The sequence below is a fragment of the Cervus elaphus genome, chromosome 22 (genome assembly GCF_910594005.1).
Source record: "Cervus elaphus chromosome 22, mCerEla1.1, whole genome shotgun sequence".
In the NCBI taxonomy this organism is placed as follows: domain Eukaryota; kingdom Metazoa; phylum Chordata; class Mammalia; order Artiodactyla; family Cervidae; genus Cervus; species Cervus elaphus.
The window spans coordinates 35,670,700-35,685,953 of NC_057836.1; the positions used below are offsets into that span (position 1 = coordinate 35,670,700).

At 37.5% G+C, this 15,254-nt stretch overlaps 1 protein-coding gene across 3 annotated transcripts in view; it reads right to left on the reverse strand.

Annotated features, from left to right (window-relative positions):
- The window catches only part of ITPR2 (inositol 1,4,5-trisphosphate receptor type 2), a 563,379-nt gene that overhangs the window by 118,624 nt on the left and 429,501 nt on the right, over window positions 1-15,254 (reverse strand). For all 3 annotated transcript variants that reach the window (XM_043881798.1, XM_043881799.1, XM_043881800.1), the window contains 2 exons: window positions 6,331-6,438; window positions 1,756-1,948 (listed from right to left, as the gene is read on the reverse strand). In XM_043881798.1, coding sequence (XP_043737733.1) covers window positions 1,756-1,948; window positions 6,331-6,438 — 301 coding nt within the window. The remainder of the gene's footprint in view (window positions 1-1,755; window positions 1,949-6,330; window positions 6,439-15,254) is intronic.

Genomic DNA, 15,254 nt, shown 5'->3' on the forward strand with positions numbered 1-15,254 from the left:
ATGTCATGCATACAAGCTTGTCACACAACATATTCAGGTCTTGTCCATTGTTTAACATTAGATTTAAAATATTAGGAGTCAATTGAGGGGAAAAGCCATCTCAATTTTCAAATAGAAATTTTTAAGCTTTTCAAAGTATGTTCTGTGAATTCCAATATCAAGTCTGATGCTTACTTATAAACTACACTTTCCTTCAGTACATCTTGTTTTCTTTCTCTTGGGTTAGAGCATTCCAACACTGGAGTAGGCTATGATTAGCTATGGCATTTAGTTGACTAATGTGCCATAAATTGTAAGCATTTGCATTTTCATCATTACTGAATTAGGAGTCCTCATTTTAAAAAGCAGAATATTAAGACAAAATTAGAAGATGTTGATACATACATTTGTAATAACAAATCCATCAAATGAATCCGATTCTGTCTAAAACCTCATCATAAGCTGCTTCCAAATTTTAAAGGTAAACTGTATATTGGAAATTATTTTAAGGTTTTTCTTTTGACAAATGACAAAATATTTATCTCAAAAACACAGACCCCACAAGCACTAGCTCATTATCCAATTTACTTTTTGTCAGGAATAAAATGACTGATTTTCAAATTGAGTTTCTGTTATGTACTCTGAGTATGTAAGTTTCTCTGAATTTCATAAGGTTCTTCATGGGAAAGTGCTAAGAGAGAGTAATTTATTTTTTTCAAATATCCTGCTAAGAAAGTCTGACAACACATGCTACAATCTTCATTCAAGGATGTTATGTCTCAAGTTCAACCAAATTTATAAACCCCATAATCACTGAAGTTCCCAGGAAAATAAAATGATGCAACACTGTTGAATAGAAGTATTGAGAACATATGCCTGTTGTCTGGAAAATCTCTCCAATAGTCAGAAAAAAGCTAATCAAAGTTTTCCCCCAATGATTTTTATTAAAAACTCATGATATTTCTCATCTGGGAAAATAAAGTTTATTTTAAAATTGAAAAATTTTTAATCCTTTGTGGTCTTACTAAAAAACTGTTTAAAACTTATTGGAGTGTAGTTGATTAACAAGCTTGTATTGATTTCAGGGGTACAGCAAAGGGATTCAGTTACACATATACATGTATCTATTCTTTTTCAGATTGTTTTCCCATTTTGGTTGTTACATAATATTTCCAATTAGACTTAAACCTGAGAAATAAGTAACGGGAACTATAAGACGGTAACTTTTAGGTGTTACATTATAACCTTGCCCGATTGGAATACAAGTGTCACACAATTTTTACTTTGACTTGCCAAGATTCAGATATGTTGAAAAAAGGAATGAGTTTCAGAAAAAACACCAAACAGTCTACCTGATCATAAGATCACAGATACAAGAAGATAGGCATGCCTATGCAGGGTCTCTCCACTCCATTGACTGATTGCTAAGGCCGGTCAAGGCCTATTCATGGACTTCAAATCTGCAGCTGCTCCACAGCTGAAACCCACAGCTGGAATCTTGGATGTCATAATATTTGTAAAACTATAGGATCAGTACTTAAAGACAATCTAATTAGTCAGAACCTTCTATGTTCCTCAAGCCACAGGTGTCTTGGCTCCAACTGTAGACAGAGCTTACACACTTAAGCTTATAACTGATTTCAGTAACATCAGACGGCAAGAAATTAAGAGCCAATTGAAATGAACACTGGCATGTATCCCAAAGTACTGGTGTATCTATCATTATGCTCAAAACATTTTCATTAGGCTCAGATCATTTCAGTTCATTGTACTTACTCCTGATTTTCTTCTGCCACTTCATCTCATTGTAGAGATCTTCAGTCTGCTGGAAAAAGTCATTCACTTTACTTCCCTGTTCATCCCTCTCCGTGGTGTTGAATACGCGACACTTGGATTCTCGTGTGAGGTATTCACATATATTGGGGACAGGAAATACTATTTGTTCCATTGTCCTGTCATGCCGAACAATCTGAAAAACATTAATTTGCATTTGTTTTAAGCTTTGGAGAATCTTAGACTACTTTCTGCTTTTAGCATGACTTCAATAATGATACTTTATGAATTCAGCTATGAAAAAATATGCCAACTTGAAATATCTGAAATAGTCCTGTATATTATTCTCTTTAAATGAGAGAAATTAATCAGACTAATGTATCATAAGTATTATATTTCACTGTAAATAACAAAAACCAAAATCTTTATTCCTTCTCGATTAACATTAAACTCTCACCACCCTTTTTTATCTTCAAGAAGTACATCAGAGAACTAAGAGGGTCTTCACTGGGAAGTGGCTGGCTATGTAACCTTAAGCACAGCACTTGTTATATTTTTATCCTGCTCTTAGCCTGTTCTTCCTAAAAATGGCTACTGGGGAACAAATGACATATTCAACATAATGTGCCCTGCGTTCTACAGAGAAAAATGTTTTATGTCATTAAAATGTTTTCCTGATAATGGCAAACATATTTTTATGTGTAACATTCACTCAAGCATACACTCAGATGTGAATATTTGTTGTTTTGAACTTCTCTAATTTGGTATTGGTAACTGTTGTTTAGTTGCTGAGTCATATCTAACTCTTTGTGACCCCCTGGATTCTGTCCATGGAGTTCTCAGGCAAGAATACAGGAGTGGGTTGCCATTTCCTTCTCTAGGGTATCTTCCTAGACCAAAGATCAAACCTGCATCTCCTGCATTCGCAGACACACTAGGCTACCTGGGAAACCCTGACCACAGTTTAGCTTTAGACAGAAAAACAAGTTAAATGATGTCATACAGAGTCCTTATGTCACAAGGGTTCATGCAGACTACCTGTCAAGGTTCATATTTATATACTCTATCTAGCCCTCAAAAATTAATCAGAAATTAGTCTAAGCTAAAAGAGTCATTCTATCTCCCTGTGCTACTGACTGGTATGGTGATGAGCACTTGACCTATATCTGGAAAATGAGGCATATGGAGAAATATCCTGGGGCTGGAGGTGCTCTCACAGGAGATTTTCCTTCTAGAAAAGACAGAAAGCCACATGAGACAAACAAAAGATGTGTGTGTATAACACAAAAGCTCTTTTTCATCAGTACCCGCTTCCTCCCTGCTTAGAAAAAAAGGTGATAATGCTACTTGAAATTTTGGCAGCCATTTTGCAACCATGAGGTGAGACAGCACCCACATAATAAGAAAGACTTAGCTGAAAATATGGAAAAGGTCTGAGTGTTTGAAGACATCACTGCATCATTGAATCAATTACAGAACTACTGGTACCTCCAGACTTCCCATTATGAGGGGAAATCAAATATTTTTATTGTTTAAAAACTGTTAGCCTGGTATTTTGTTCCTTGTAATTGAAACTATCCTAAATGATATGTTATATATACAAACCACATACTAGACTACTATTGTAAAACAAAGAAGAAATCTGTAGTGGGAGATAAAAATTCTTGGAACATAGGTTAAAAAAATCAATCATACAAAATGAAAATTGGAAGTGTTTGGTATGGTAAGCAACTCCATGGGAAAAAGTGGTTTACCAGTTCCAACAGTGCCAAACATTAAAAAAAAAAACCTCTCCAGATGCATTTAAGAAATAATGTCCTGATGACTATAAGCCAAGCTTTTCAGCCCTTTGTGACATGTTATGTTTGATCCTGGTGGTTACATTTTACAAGGGACGCTGACAGACTGGAGGGAGAAGTGAAAGAGACGGGGATGTGTTAACGGCAAAAAGCCAGAAAAGGGGCACTTTTCTCAATACACTTATACCACACGTGCTTCTTCAGGCCTTAGGTGAGGAGTCCTGGGAAATTCAAAGCGAAAAAGCATGAACCCTACTCTATACAGGCTTGCAATTTTGTAATCACGATGGCAACTCAAATGTCTGAACCAAGCTATCACAGTGACAGGGAGCAAACATTCTGAACAGTAGGCAAAAATGAAAGTGGGCTGGATTGCGTGTGTTATCAAAAAATAACTTTCTAATTATTAGCGATTCCAAATCAGATGTTTCCTCCTGAAGTAGTGAGATGGCTATCACAGGAAGAATTTAAAGCAGAAACAGGATTATTGCAAAGCAATTCCTCCTTGGACTGGTGAACAGACTAGGTAACCCATAAGGTCCTTCCTATTTCCCAGGGTCTTTGAGCCTATAACATATAGACAAACTATTATTTGCAACAATATTCATTATTCTGAGGCTATGCTTCAAGAACAATGTTCAGTATTGGAAATAAAAGGGTGATTAAGAGCAGTCCCTGCCTCAAGTAGGGGGCCAGTGACCCAGAAGAAGCTAATAGTATTTCAACATGACACCTTAAAAAAATAGAATGATCAAAATGCCTGGAGGAGTATAGTGGGATAAAATAAATGAATGCAGAGGTGATATAAGCTGGTCTTTGAATGAGCATGAGGTTGGTCAACAGGAAGAATTTAGATCATCAGTCCAGGGTATTCCTTTGAACCCTTAACTTCTATATCCAGCTTCATGCATTCCTCAAGTCACCTCAAATTCAATTTTCCAAGAATCAACAAATGACCTTCCAGATCATTTTAACTGCCAAAGTTAGGATCCTTGTGTATAACACCAATTTCTGTCCATTTATTCAAACCAGAAGCCCAACGGGCATCCTTTTCCCCAGTGTTTCCCTCACCTTACACGCAGAATCCAACATCAAGTATCAAGCCCTGTGTATATGTATATGTGTGTGATATAATATACAGTGTCTCTATATCCTCCAATCTGTCATCTTTAATACCACCATCTCTCTCTTTTCTATCTTCCTATCTCATCTACTTGCTTTCCTTGCCTCATTCCCTTTTCCAGTCCTTTCTCCAAACAGCAATTTGAATAATCTTTGAAAAGAATCATTCCCTTTCCTATGTTCTTTCTCTTTCCCTTCATTCAATTCTACCTGGAATTCCATGCCCAAATTTTAATAGAAAGAAACCTCTACTCAATCTTTTAATATATATTTTATACCACCTTCTTTGTGAAATCTACCCTGAAATACCCCAGGCACAGTTAACTACTATTTTCTCTAAATATCCTTGGCCTTTGTTTATACAATTACTACACAGAATGATATTCTCTATGTGTATGTAACTGGTAGAGAGTAAAGGCTCAGTAAACATTTACAGAATGTGTGTATTCACAGCTAAATCTCTCCTCACCACTGAGAACCCACAAAAGTCCAACTCCAACTGCAGTCCCCAGTTCTCCCAGAGAGGTATTAATTCAACCCCTACCTCTGGTCCACCTGCTATTCCATCTATTCCTGATATTCTCTTCTAATTACTAACCTTGTTCTTTGGCCTCTGGGACCTTCCACAGAACCTTGGTGGTTTGATGATCTATTTGTATCAATTTCTCTGGCTTCCTAACTTTGCCAGCTTCTCAGCCCCTAAGCACCTGAGATAGTGAGCAATGTTTTTGCTGTGGGTGCAAAAATCCCAGCTCCTGGGTTGCACTAAGTCAAGTCTCCCACCAAAGCTATTAATGTTCATAAATGTGAGCAAGGGATCCACTTTGTAACACAAGGTAATAACGATCATTACTGCAAAGGTTTGGCAACAGTAAACAAGAAGATACAGTGATTATGTACCCTGAGAGTTAACAGCAGTAATGCCATTGTGCCCTCTGCTAAAAACTAAAAAATATCTGCCAAAGTGGATGAATGCGTGAATGTAAATTACCTTGACAGGCGTCAACTATTCTACTCACTTCTGCCTGATCATCTCTGCCAACCAGTGTCAAAATGATACCATAGCTAGTAAATGACAGCCAGATGGGTCTCACAACACGTAATGATTAAGGCCATGTTGACCCATACCTCCAAAACTGCCACCAGCCCTTAAGTAAGGGCTCATTTATGGGGGTGGGGCTCAACTGCTGCAGGCTTAAATGGAAACTGTTAAACCATTTCAAGTCCATGCTATCAATATGAAAACTTTACTAGTGCCTTCCGTTTTCCCCACCCTTCTGTACCCTTTCTTACACAGAGAGCTCTTCTTTAATAAGCCTTCCAGGGTTTTAAAAGAAACAATTTCTTGAATGATAGAATCTATTATAATAATCCTGTCTCTAAAATATCTTCCAGGACCCAAAGAAAACAAAAACAACTTTATTAATTACAAAAGAGACTTTACATATAGTTTTGGTCAAAAAAGAAAATACAATTTTGAAAGATGTGCACATTGATTTCTTACAGACCACCCCTCACATCTCTTTTGGTATATATGTTGATATTTTCACAGTTTATATCACTCAATTCTACATCATTGTTCTAGGAAACAATTATGAAAATGGTCTAAAAGAGAAAGTAAACATGTCTTTTCACAGTTGGACCCATTGATGGTTACCTCGATCTGTGCAGTATGGTTGGCATAATACTTCAAGGCTTCATCTCCATCATCTGGATCGGATCCTGGTTTGAGCATCTGCTGTAAAAGTTTGTTGTGGCGGGCCAACTAAGGGGAAAAGTGAGAAAAATGTTTTAGTTCTTTTTTCCCCCCTTTACTGAGGACAGACTTTGAAAATACTTTATCCACTTTAATATAGAGCTTCACAGTTTTGGGACTAATGGCAATTAATTCCATTTCAGGAGAGCATGTCTATCTGAAAGGCATAAACAATGACATCACTATAGCAATCTTGCATTTTTATTTGGTGATATAGGTTCTTAGGGCTTCCCATGTGGCACAGTGGTAAAGAATCTACCTGTGGATGCAGGAGACACAGGTTTCATCTCTGGGTGGGAAAATCTCCTGGAGTAGGAAATGGCAACCAATTCCAGTATTCTTTCCTGGAATACTCCATGGACAGAGGAGCCTGGTGGGCTACAATCCATGGGGTTGCAAGGAGTCAGACATGACTGAGAATGCATGCATGCATGCATGTTTTTAGCAGATGACCATGTCTTGCCCAGAGTAGGTATTCAGTTACTATTGTTGATTAAATATATATCTTCAATAAATGTACAATTGCGCCAAGAAGAAGAAAAGCCCACAATGATATATAATTGATACTCCTTATAGTAAATTTAGATTACATGTATACATAAAATAACTTGATGAGTACTGTGATAGTTCAATGGGTAGTGGTACCAATAAAAATGGCAGCTTCTTATATGCACATAAATAGGTATCTATATTTCCTACAGCATCTAATCAAAGCTCTACAATTAGCAGTTTGTACTAAAATCCTATGCTTCTGCATAGTCAGATGTCAAAATTGCTGTTTTATGAGTACAGAGCTCAGTTTTATTAAAATTGAAACCAAACATTTAAAACACAAAAATTTCATTATAAATTATCTTAAATGGTTGTCAATAGAGCTAATGTTTCTCTCTCAATTTGAATGTCTATGGCATTTGTTGGCCAGTTCTCTCACTTTGTAGATAACTAATACATATTGCTTTCAGATAGCTCTTTTATGGTTGTCTTGAACAACCTCTAAAAACCTCATAATGTCTTTCACCTTTCAGATTTTCTATTAAGCCCTAAGTTCCCTGAGGGCTTCTGGTAACAAAAACTCTGACATATGATTCTTTTATTCCTAGCACCATTCTTATCTCTTACTCTGTGCCAGACACTATCCTAAACATTTAGGTACATGAATGCATGTGAACCTAGTAAGAAATTCTGGGGTAAGCACTATTATCCCCATTTTACAGACAGGAAAACTGAGGCACAGAATATTTAAGGAACTTGTCTACGAGAACATAGCTTTTGAGCTAATGATAGATCCAGTATTGAACTCAAGCAGCATGGTTCCAGAATCAATACTGTCATCAACATGAAAGAGCAGTAGTAGATAAGTCTTTGATTATTCATTAAATGTTACTATAAATTATGGATATGAAGAACAGTAATAAATTTTAAACAATAATCTTGAATCTATGAAACTAAATAAATATCGTCCTTGTTAGTGATAATTTGGTAAGTTATATATTCATTCCATTGATGCTGCTCCTCATTTTTATTAAACTATCATTTTAGAATTGGCTTTCAGGGATATTTATAAATCACTCAAGAAAGCCATTCCTGTTTTATATTTATATTTAATTCTTGACTGAAGTGCGAATTATACAGATTTTATTACAAACCACAGTCATAAAACTTGTTGTGACTTGCAGGTGTTTCTAAAACTCTAAATGAGTTTCAAAAGATAAAATTATGGTTATCACTGAGGCACATTAGCATATGTTCCAGGAAACGGCCAGTTCCTGAAGGCATGAACTGGCATAATTTGTTCACCGATTGGATCTGAGGCATGAGAGAGAGAGAGGAGTTAAGGATGACTCCAAAATTATTGACCTGAGCAAGCCAAAGTCTAGAAATGCCCTTTACTAAGGAAAAATGCAGGAGAAGCATAATTTAGGGGGTCAGTATCTGGACCTTGGTTTTAGACACAGAAAGCTTCATATATCATTCAAAAGGAAAGAGTGAGCAGGCTCGTGATGTTTGTCAGGAATTCAAGGCAGGGGTTGGGGATGGAGCTATATGGTAGGCGTCATCAATATACGGCTGATATTTTTATTTTTATTTATTTATTTATTTTCATTTATTTTTATTAGTTGGAAGCTAATTACTTTACAATATTGTAGTGGTTTTTGTCATACATTGACATGAATCAGCCATGGATTTACATGTATTCCCCATCCCGATCCCTCTGGGTCTTCCCAGTGCACCAGGCCCGAGCACTTGTCTCATGCATCCAACCTGGGCTGGTGATCTGTTTCACCCTAGATAATATACATGTTTCGATGCTGTTCTCTCAAAACATCCCACCCTCACCTTCTCCCACAGAGTCCAAAAGTCTGTTCTGTACATCTGTGTCTCTTTTTCTGTTTTGCATATAGGGTTATCATTACCATCTTATGGCTGATATTTTTAAAATCATAAGCCTTAAAGAGATCAGCTGCTGTAAGCTTAGCCAGAGAAAGGAGACCTAAGGAACTCTGATAGAGGTTAGAAAGATGAGAGGCACCAGGAAAGGAGACTGGGAAAGTTGGGCCAGTGAAGTAGGAACAAAGCCAGTGAAATTGGGTCTCCTGGAAGCCAAAGGAAGAAAGAACTTCAAAAACGGAGGGCATGATCATCTGCATCACATCAGATGAGGATGGGGAAGTGGCCACCGGGGTTACCAACTTGGAAGTCGTGGTAACCTTCACAGGGGCAGTTCAGGCAGTAGTGGACACCAACGTCTAGTCGTAGTGAGTTTAAGTAAGAAGGAGAGGAGAGGAAGTACAAACAACGAGTGTAGGCAGATCTTGAAGAGTGTAGCTATTAGGGGAGCCAAGAAATAGGGTGGTAGCTAGAGAAAGGGAATTACAATGAGAGTTGCCATTAATGAGACTGTGGTTTTGCTGGGTTAACGACATGCAAAAAAAAAGCGGGGGGGGAATATAAGAGTCTGCGCAAGGAATGTATATGGGACCATGGAATCTCAGCTGAATAAGGAAGGAAATGAAGCCAGGAGGAACAATGAAAAAGTGACAGGATCAACAAATTGTAGCTTCTAATGTGGTTTTTAGAATGTGTTGGGAGTTTGTTGCAAGGTAGGAAGTGCTAGTCAGAGTGAGATACTTGAAATGGAGCTTACTGACAGAGCAGGGAGCAGTGATCAGTCAGGACCAGGTCTCAGGAGTGTTTATCATCTAATCTATATCTACTACCTCTCACACCTCCACATCACCCTGGCCCCAGTCTCCATCTCCCCTCACCTGGAATTCTACCATAGCCTCATAACTGTCTCCTGGCTCCACCTTTGTCTTCTAGATATCACCTTAATCCAAGGCCAGAGTCCTTTCGATCAGATCACGGCTCTTTTCTGTCCCAAATCCTCTGATGACTGTCATCTCATCTAGAGTCGGAGCCCAGTCCTCACTGTGACCACAAAGGACAACAGAACCTGGCCCTGCTCCCTCTCTGGACACCTCTCTGCTACCCTCCCCACAGTCCCATCCACACTGGGCTCCTGTCTGTTCCTTCAGCCTGAGAAGTGTGTTCCCATCTCAGGATTTTGGCAGGTGTGGTTCCCTTTGCCTAGATTCTCTTCCTCTGGATTCCTGCATAGCTTGCTCCCTCACCTACTTCAGGACTCCTTTCAAATACTATCTTATCAATAACTATGCTTTCAGAGACCAACTTACTCACCTCCCCCAACACATCTAACCCCATTTTCTGCTTTGTTGTTCTCCATAGCACACACAATGACATACCATATTTTATCACTGATCTATTAGCTATCTCCCCCCAAAGAACGTAAGCACATGCTCTCAGAGGAAACGGGTTTTCATCTGTTTTGTTCATGGCCATATTTCCAAGGTTTAGAACAGTGTCTGGTACATAGTAGACGCTCAGTACATACCTTTTAAAAATCAACTGAATGTCAGTCTTTAAATCTTAAATTATGGATAGCTTCCCAAGGTGAGACATTAACGTGAATGATTTCTTTTCAATTTATTAAAATGCTTTACTTTTTTTTTCTTCTCTAGCCTTTCTATTTTTTAACTGTCATAGAGTTAATTTACAATGTTGTGTTACTTTCAAGGGCACAGGAAAGTGATTCAATTATGTGTATACATATACATGTATATTCTTTTTACAGTCTTTTCCATTATAGGTTATTACAAGGTACTGAGCTATTTTGACCTGTGCTATGCAGTAAGTTCTTGGTTTTTTTAAATCTATTTTATATATAGTAGTGTGTAGCTCTTAATCCCCAATTTCTCATTTGTCTTTCCCCCCAACCCTTGCTATCCCCTTTGATAACCATAAGTTTATTTTCTCTTTCTGAAAGTCCATTTCTTTTTTTGTAAATAAGCTCATTTGTAAAAGAAATAAAAAGCTTTTATGTCTTTAGAGTCACTTTATAGTGTCAAAAGTGCTATAACTATTTTAAGAAACCACTAATGCTATTTTATATGATATAATCAATAGTACAAATCTATACAAATAATTTTTATTTCATCCAGATTAACAGAAATATGGTAGGGCCTCTCTCTCCAGTCTTAATGAAATGCTTTGTTTCATTTGTCTTGTTTGATTGCAGATAAGGGGCACCCTAAAAGGCACTTTAGGGGCTTCCCTGATGGTTGAGTGGTTAAGAGGCCAGCGTTTCCAATGCAGGGAGCCTAGGTTTGATCCCTAGTCAGGGAACCAGATTTTGCATGTCGCAACTAAGAGTTTGCATGCTGCAGCTAAAGATCCTGCATGCCTCAATGCAGAATGAAAATCCCATGTGCCGCAACTAGGACCCAACGCAGTCAAGTAAATAAAAACATTAAAAAGGCACTTTAAGAAAATGCCTAGGCCTCCTTTCACATGTTCAAACACTTATTTTATCTTCATTCATGATAATATAAGTACTCTATATAACTCCTGGAAATTTTGAAATATATATATATTGAAAAGACTGATTTATTTATATTTATGGCTGAGCTGGCTCTTTGTTGCCGCATGGGCTTTTCTCTAGTTGTGGCAAGCAGGTGCTACTCTAGTTGTGGTGCATGGGCTTCTCACTGCAGTGGTTTCCCTTGTGGAACACGGGCTCTAGGGCGCTTGGGCTTCAGTAGTTGCAGCCAACAGCTTAGTCGCTCCACGGCATGTGGGATCCTCTCTGACTAGGGATTGAACCCGTGTCTCTAGCATTGGCAGGCAGATTCTTTACCACTGAGCCCACCAGGGAAGCCCTGAAATATATAATTCTTTAAAATAAAAATAAATTAGAAGTAATTGCCATTTTTTAAAACATGGACGTCTTTTACGTTCTTTATGACTGATGGCCTTTCCTGACTAAAGTCACTTAGCTTCTTCTTCATTGTTTTGTGTTCAGATATTGCCCTTTACATTTCTAGAGAGTATAATTTCCCATATTGCCTCTTAGTAACTATTATTTTTCTTCACTGGGCTGCAACAAACTTAAGGAAAAGTGCTTGGGCTTACTCACTTCTACATTCTCAGAGCCAAAAGCAGAACTTGGGACATCAAATAGGCAAAACAAATATTTGTTGGATAAATAAAGAAATGGGTTAATTCGTTACAGTCATTATGCATTTAAATGAGCAAGGACACGTGTAAGTTTTAGTAAATTGTCTCTGTTTTCTCCTCAATAAATGAGAAAGGCCAAAGACAAAGAAATATGATTAGATATCAGATGATGACAGAATTCCCAGCATTGGTAGAAATAAAATATTTTAATATTTTTTCTTATCTCATAGCTGTTCATGTACTTCTATTTCTTCTGCTAGATTGTAAACTATTTGGAGAAGAAAGAACTGGGTACTCAAAAACTGTTGAACTGAATCCTTTATGAAGCAAGGATAGTATTCCGATCACATAGGCAAAATAAAAAAAGCAGACTCTCTCAATGATTCTGAAATGTGTGAAAATGACAGGTGTCAATTTAGAGCTCTCTTGGTCCAAATTTATAGTTTACTAAAAGCACAGTACAAATTCTCAGAGACCAATGAACACACATCTAATTTTTTAAAATAAAGATTTAGTCCCCTATTTATGCAATTCTATCAAAAATATTCTGCAGAAAGGCCACACTGACAACCAGAGACATCAGGGTTTCCTCAGAGATGGGCTCTTCACTCCGGCTACACCTTGTCCACTGTACCAGCCACGTACCTTTTCCTATGATGCAAATAATGAAAAACAACCCCAACATCTGAAGATGCAATGGCATCATTTGGTATTACGTGCTTTGGAAACCAAAGGTGCAAACACTCGCTAAGTTTCTGGACAAGTATGGTATGTCTGTCGAGAGCCATCATAGTAAGAAATCTAATTTAAATCCTAATGAAAAATTGGAAAACAGCTAATTTAAATAATCAAGGACAGCCATCTTACAATATCCAACTTGACTTGACAGAGACCCTCACCACAGCACTCAAAATCATCTGATGTCACGACATACCACGGTCTGGAAAACCAGCCAACAATCAATAGTAGTAATCATGAGAAGCTGAACATGGGCAGCAACACTGAAGGCTAAGCGGGATAATGTCATAGGTGGGAAACCTCTGAGAACAGAAAACCTTGTAATCCACAGCAGTATCTGTGAGGCGAAATATTAGCAATTGTTTTATATATGATATGGACATGGGATTTACACTTGTCATATCTGCCTGGTAAGTAATGGCCAAATAATTTTACCAATAAACAACTCTTATTAGCTCATTAATACAAACAGAAAAATTAGTCCTGAGATAATCTGTTGTCTATAAAAATAATAAAGCTTTAAAACAAATTGCAGTGCAATCATGGGGAGACATATTAGTAAGGAAGGGATCAAAGGCTTTGGTGGATAGTTAGCCTTATAAAAGGACTTCCTAGTGGCTCACAGTAAAGAATTTGCCTGCAGTGCAGGAGATCTGGGTTTGATCCCTGGGTCGGGAAGATACCCTGGAGGAGGGCATGGCAACCCACTCCTGTACTGTTGCCTAGAGAATCCCATGGATGGAGAGAGAAGCCTGGCAGGCTGCAGTCCATAAGGCTGCACAGAGATGGACATGACTGTAGCGACTAAGCAGCAGCGGCCTTAAAAATATCAAGATGTCCCTCATAGCAAAAGACTGCCAAGAAGGGCTAGGATTCTTTCACTATCTGTTGAAAAGAAAAAATGAAAGTCATGTACCTTATTATTAATTATGGCATCTGTAATTTAGTTAAATACATATGCAACACTGAATGGAATTTAAAATATGTATATGTATGTACACATACTTTAAATACAAATCTTATGCATAAACCTACAGCAGGGTCTTTGACTAACACTGGGCAGTGTTTTAAGTCCAAGATCGGGAAATAAAGATGATGGATCTGGGTTTTCACTTTTCGCAGCCTCTCTTGTTAAACCATTTCACATTTGCATTCTTATCATTAGGATTTTAGTGTTCATTTTAGTTTGGAGCTAAGTAAGGATGAGGTAAAAACAGAAAAAAATCAAGCAATTGCATCTGAATGTTATTCAACAATAATTATTCTTTGGCACCTCTCATCTGTGAACTTTTTCATGTAGTCTCCATTTTTATTAATTGGTAAAACTGACACAGCTATCCAAAGATTACAAAGTGAGCTGGAGCCTGAAGTCAGAATAATTGCCTTATCTGCTCAGGTTTGGTACACTGCTTTTATACCAAACACTCTTCTTTTTTTGAGATAGAAATCAGCAGAAGAGGGTATAAACTAAAGTTTTACCTATTCTAACATGGCTAAAATATACAAGGCCTATATTTTCAAAACATCTGTTTTTCTCTGATTTTGTGATTCTACTATATGCAAAGCATAGAACTAGTGTGGGATTACAGAGATAAGTGAGATACTTTATTCTTTTAAACAACTTACAGTTTAGTTGGAGGAATTAAAATGATTACAGGAATGTAATTCAAAGAGGGAACACAAAGGCAGAAATACAAGGAGTCACGTTTGGGTGGTGATCCTAGGAAAGGAATCATGCATGAAATGCATCTGATAAAGGTTTTTAAAGAATAGAGAAAATGAAGAAGGGGAATAGAGGGAATGGCACAAAGAAGTTATTCTGTGTAGAGAGGGGTCCACATGAACAAAGTCACAAAGAATGGGTAGCAGGAGACAAGACTAGAATTTGGAGCCAGACTAAATGCCCACATGAGGAGTGTGAATAGAGAACATGGCTGTAGCTTGAATTATATCCACCAAAACGATACATTTAAGTTCTAACCCCCAGGACCTGTGAAATTGACTGATTTGGAAATATAGCAAGTTCTGTTCAATTTCCAGAGCATGTCCAATTGTTCATAAACCCAACAAAGTTAGCCTAGGTACCCAGCTAACACAATCAGCTATATAGTACCATACTATAGTAGGTTTATAATATTTTTCACACCAATAATACATAAAAAACAAATACACAAAAATAAAGAAAACATTTAAAATTTTACAGTATAGTACAGTAGTATCAGCTACATTACTGACGCTTTTATGCTCGCTCCTGGACATCTCAGGCTTGAAATAAAGACACTGTACTACTGTACTATAGTACCATACAGTAAAGTACACAAATCTCCTACACACACTTGTAGGGGATACATGCATGTGACAATGTACGCCAGACACATGAACTATTAAGAATTTATGTGACTGGACAAGCAAACTCATATTTGCATCTTGGAAAGTTCACAACTTGAAGGTTTGTATATAGTGGACTTACTATCAGGTCTTTGCAGACATAATGATATTAAGATAAGTCATACTGGATATTGGTGGGCCCAATCCACTGACTAGTGTCCTTG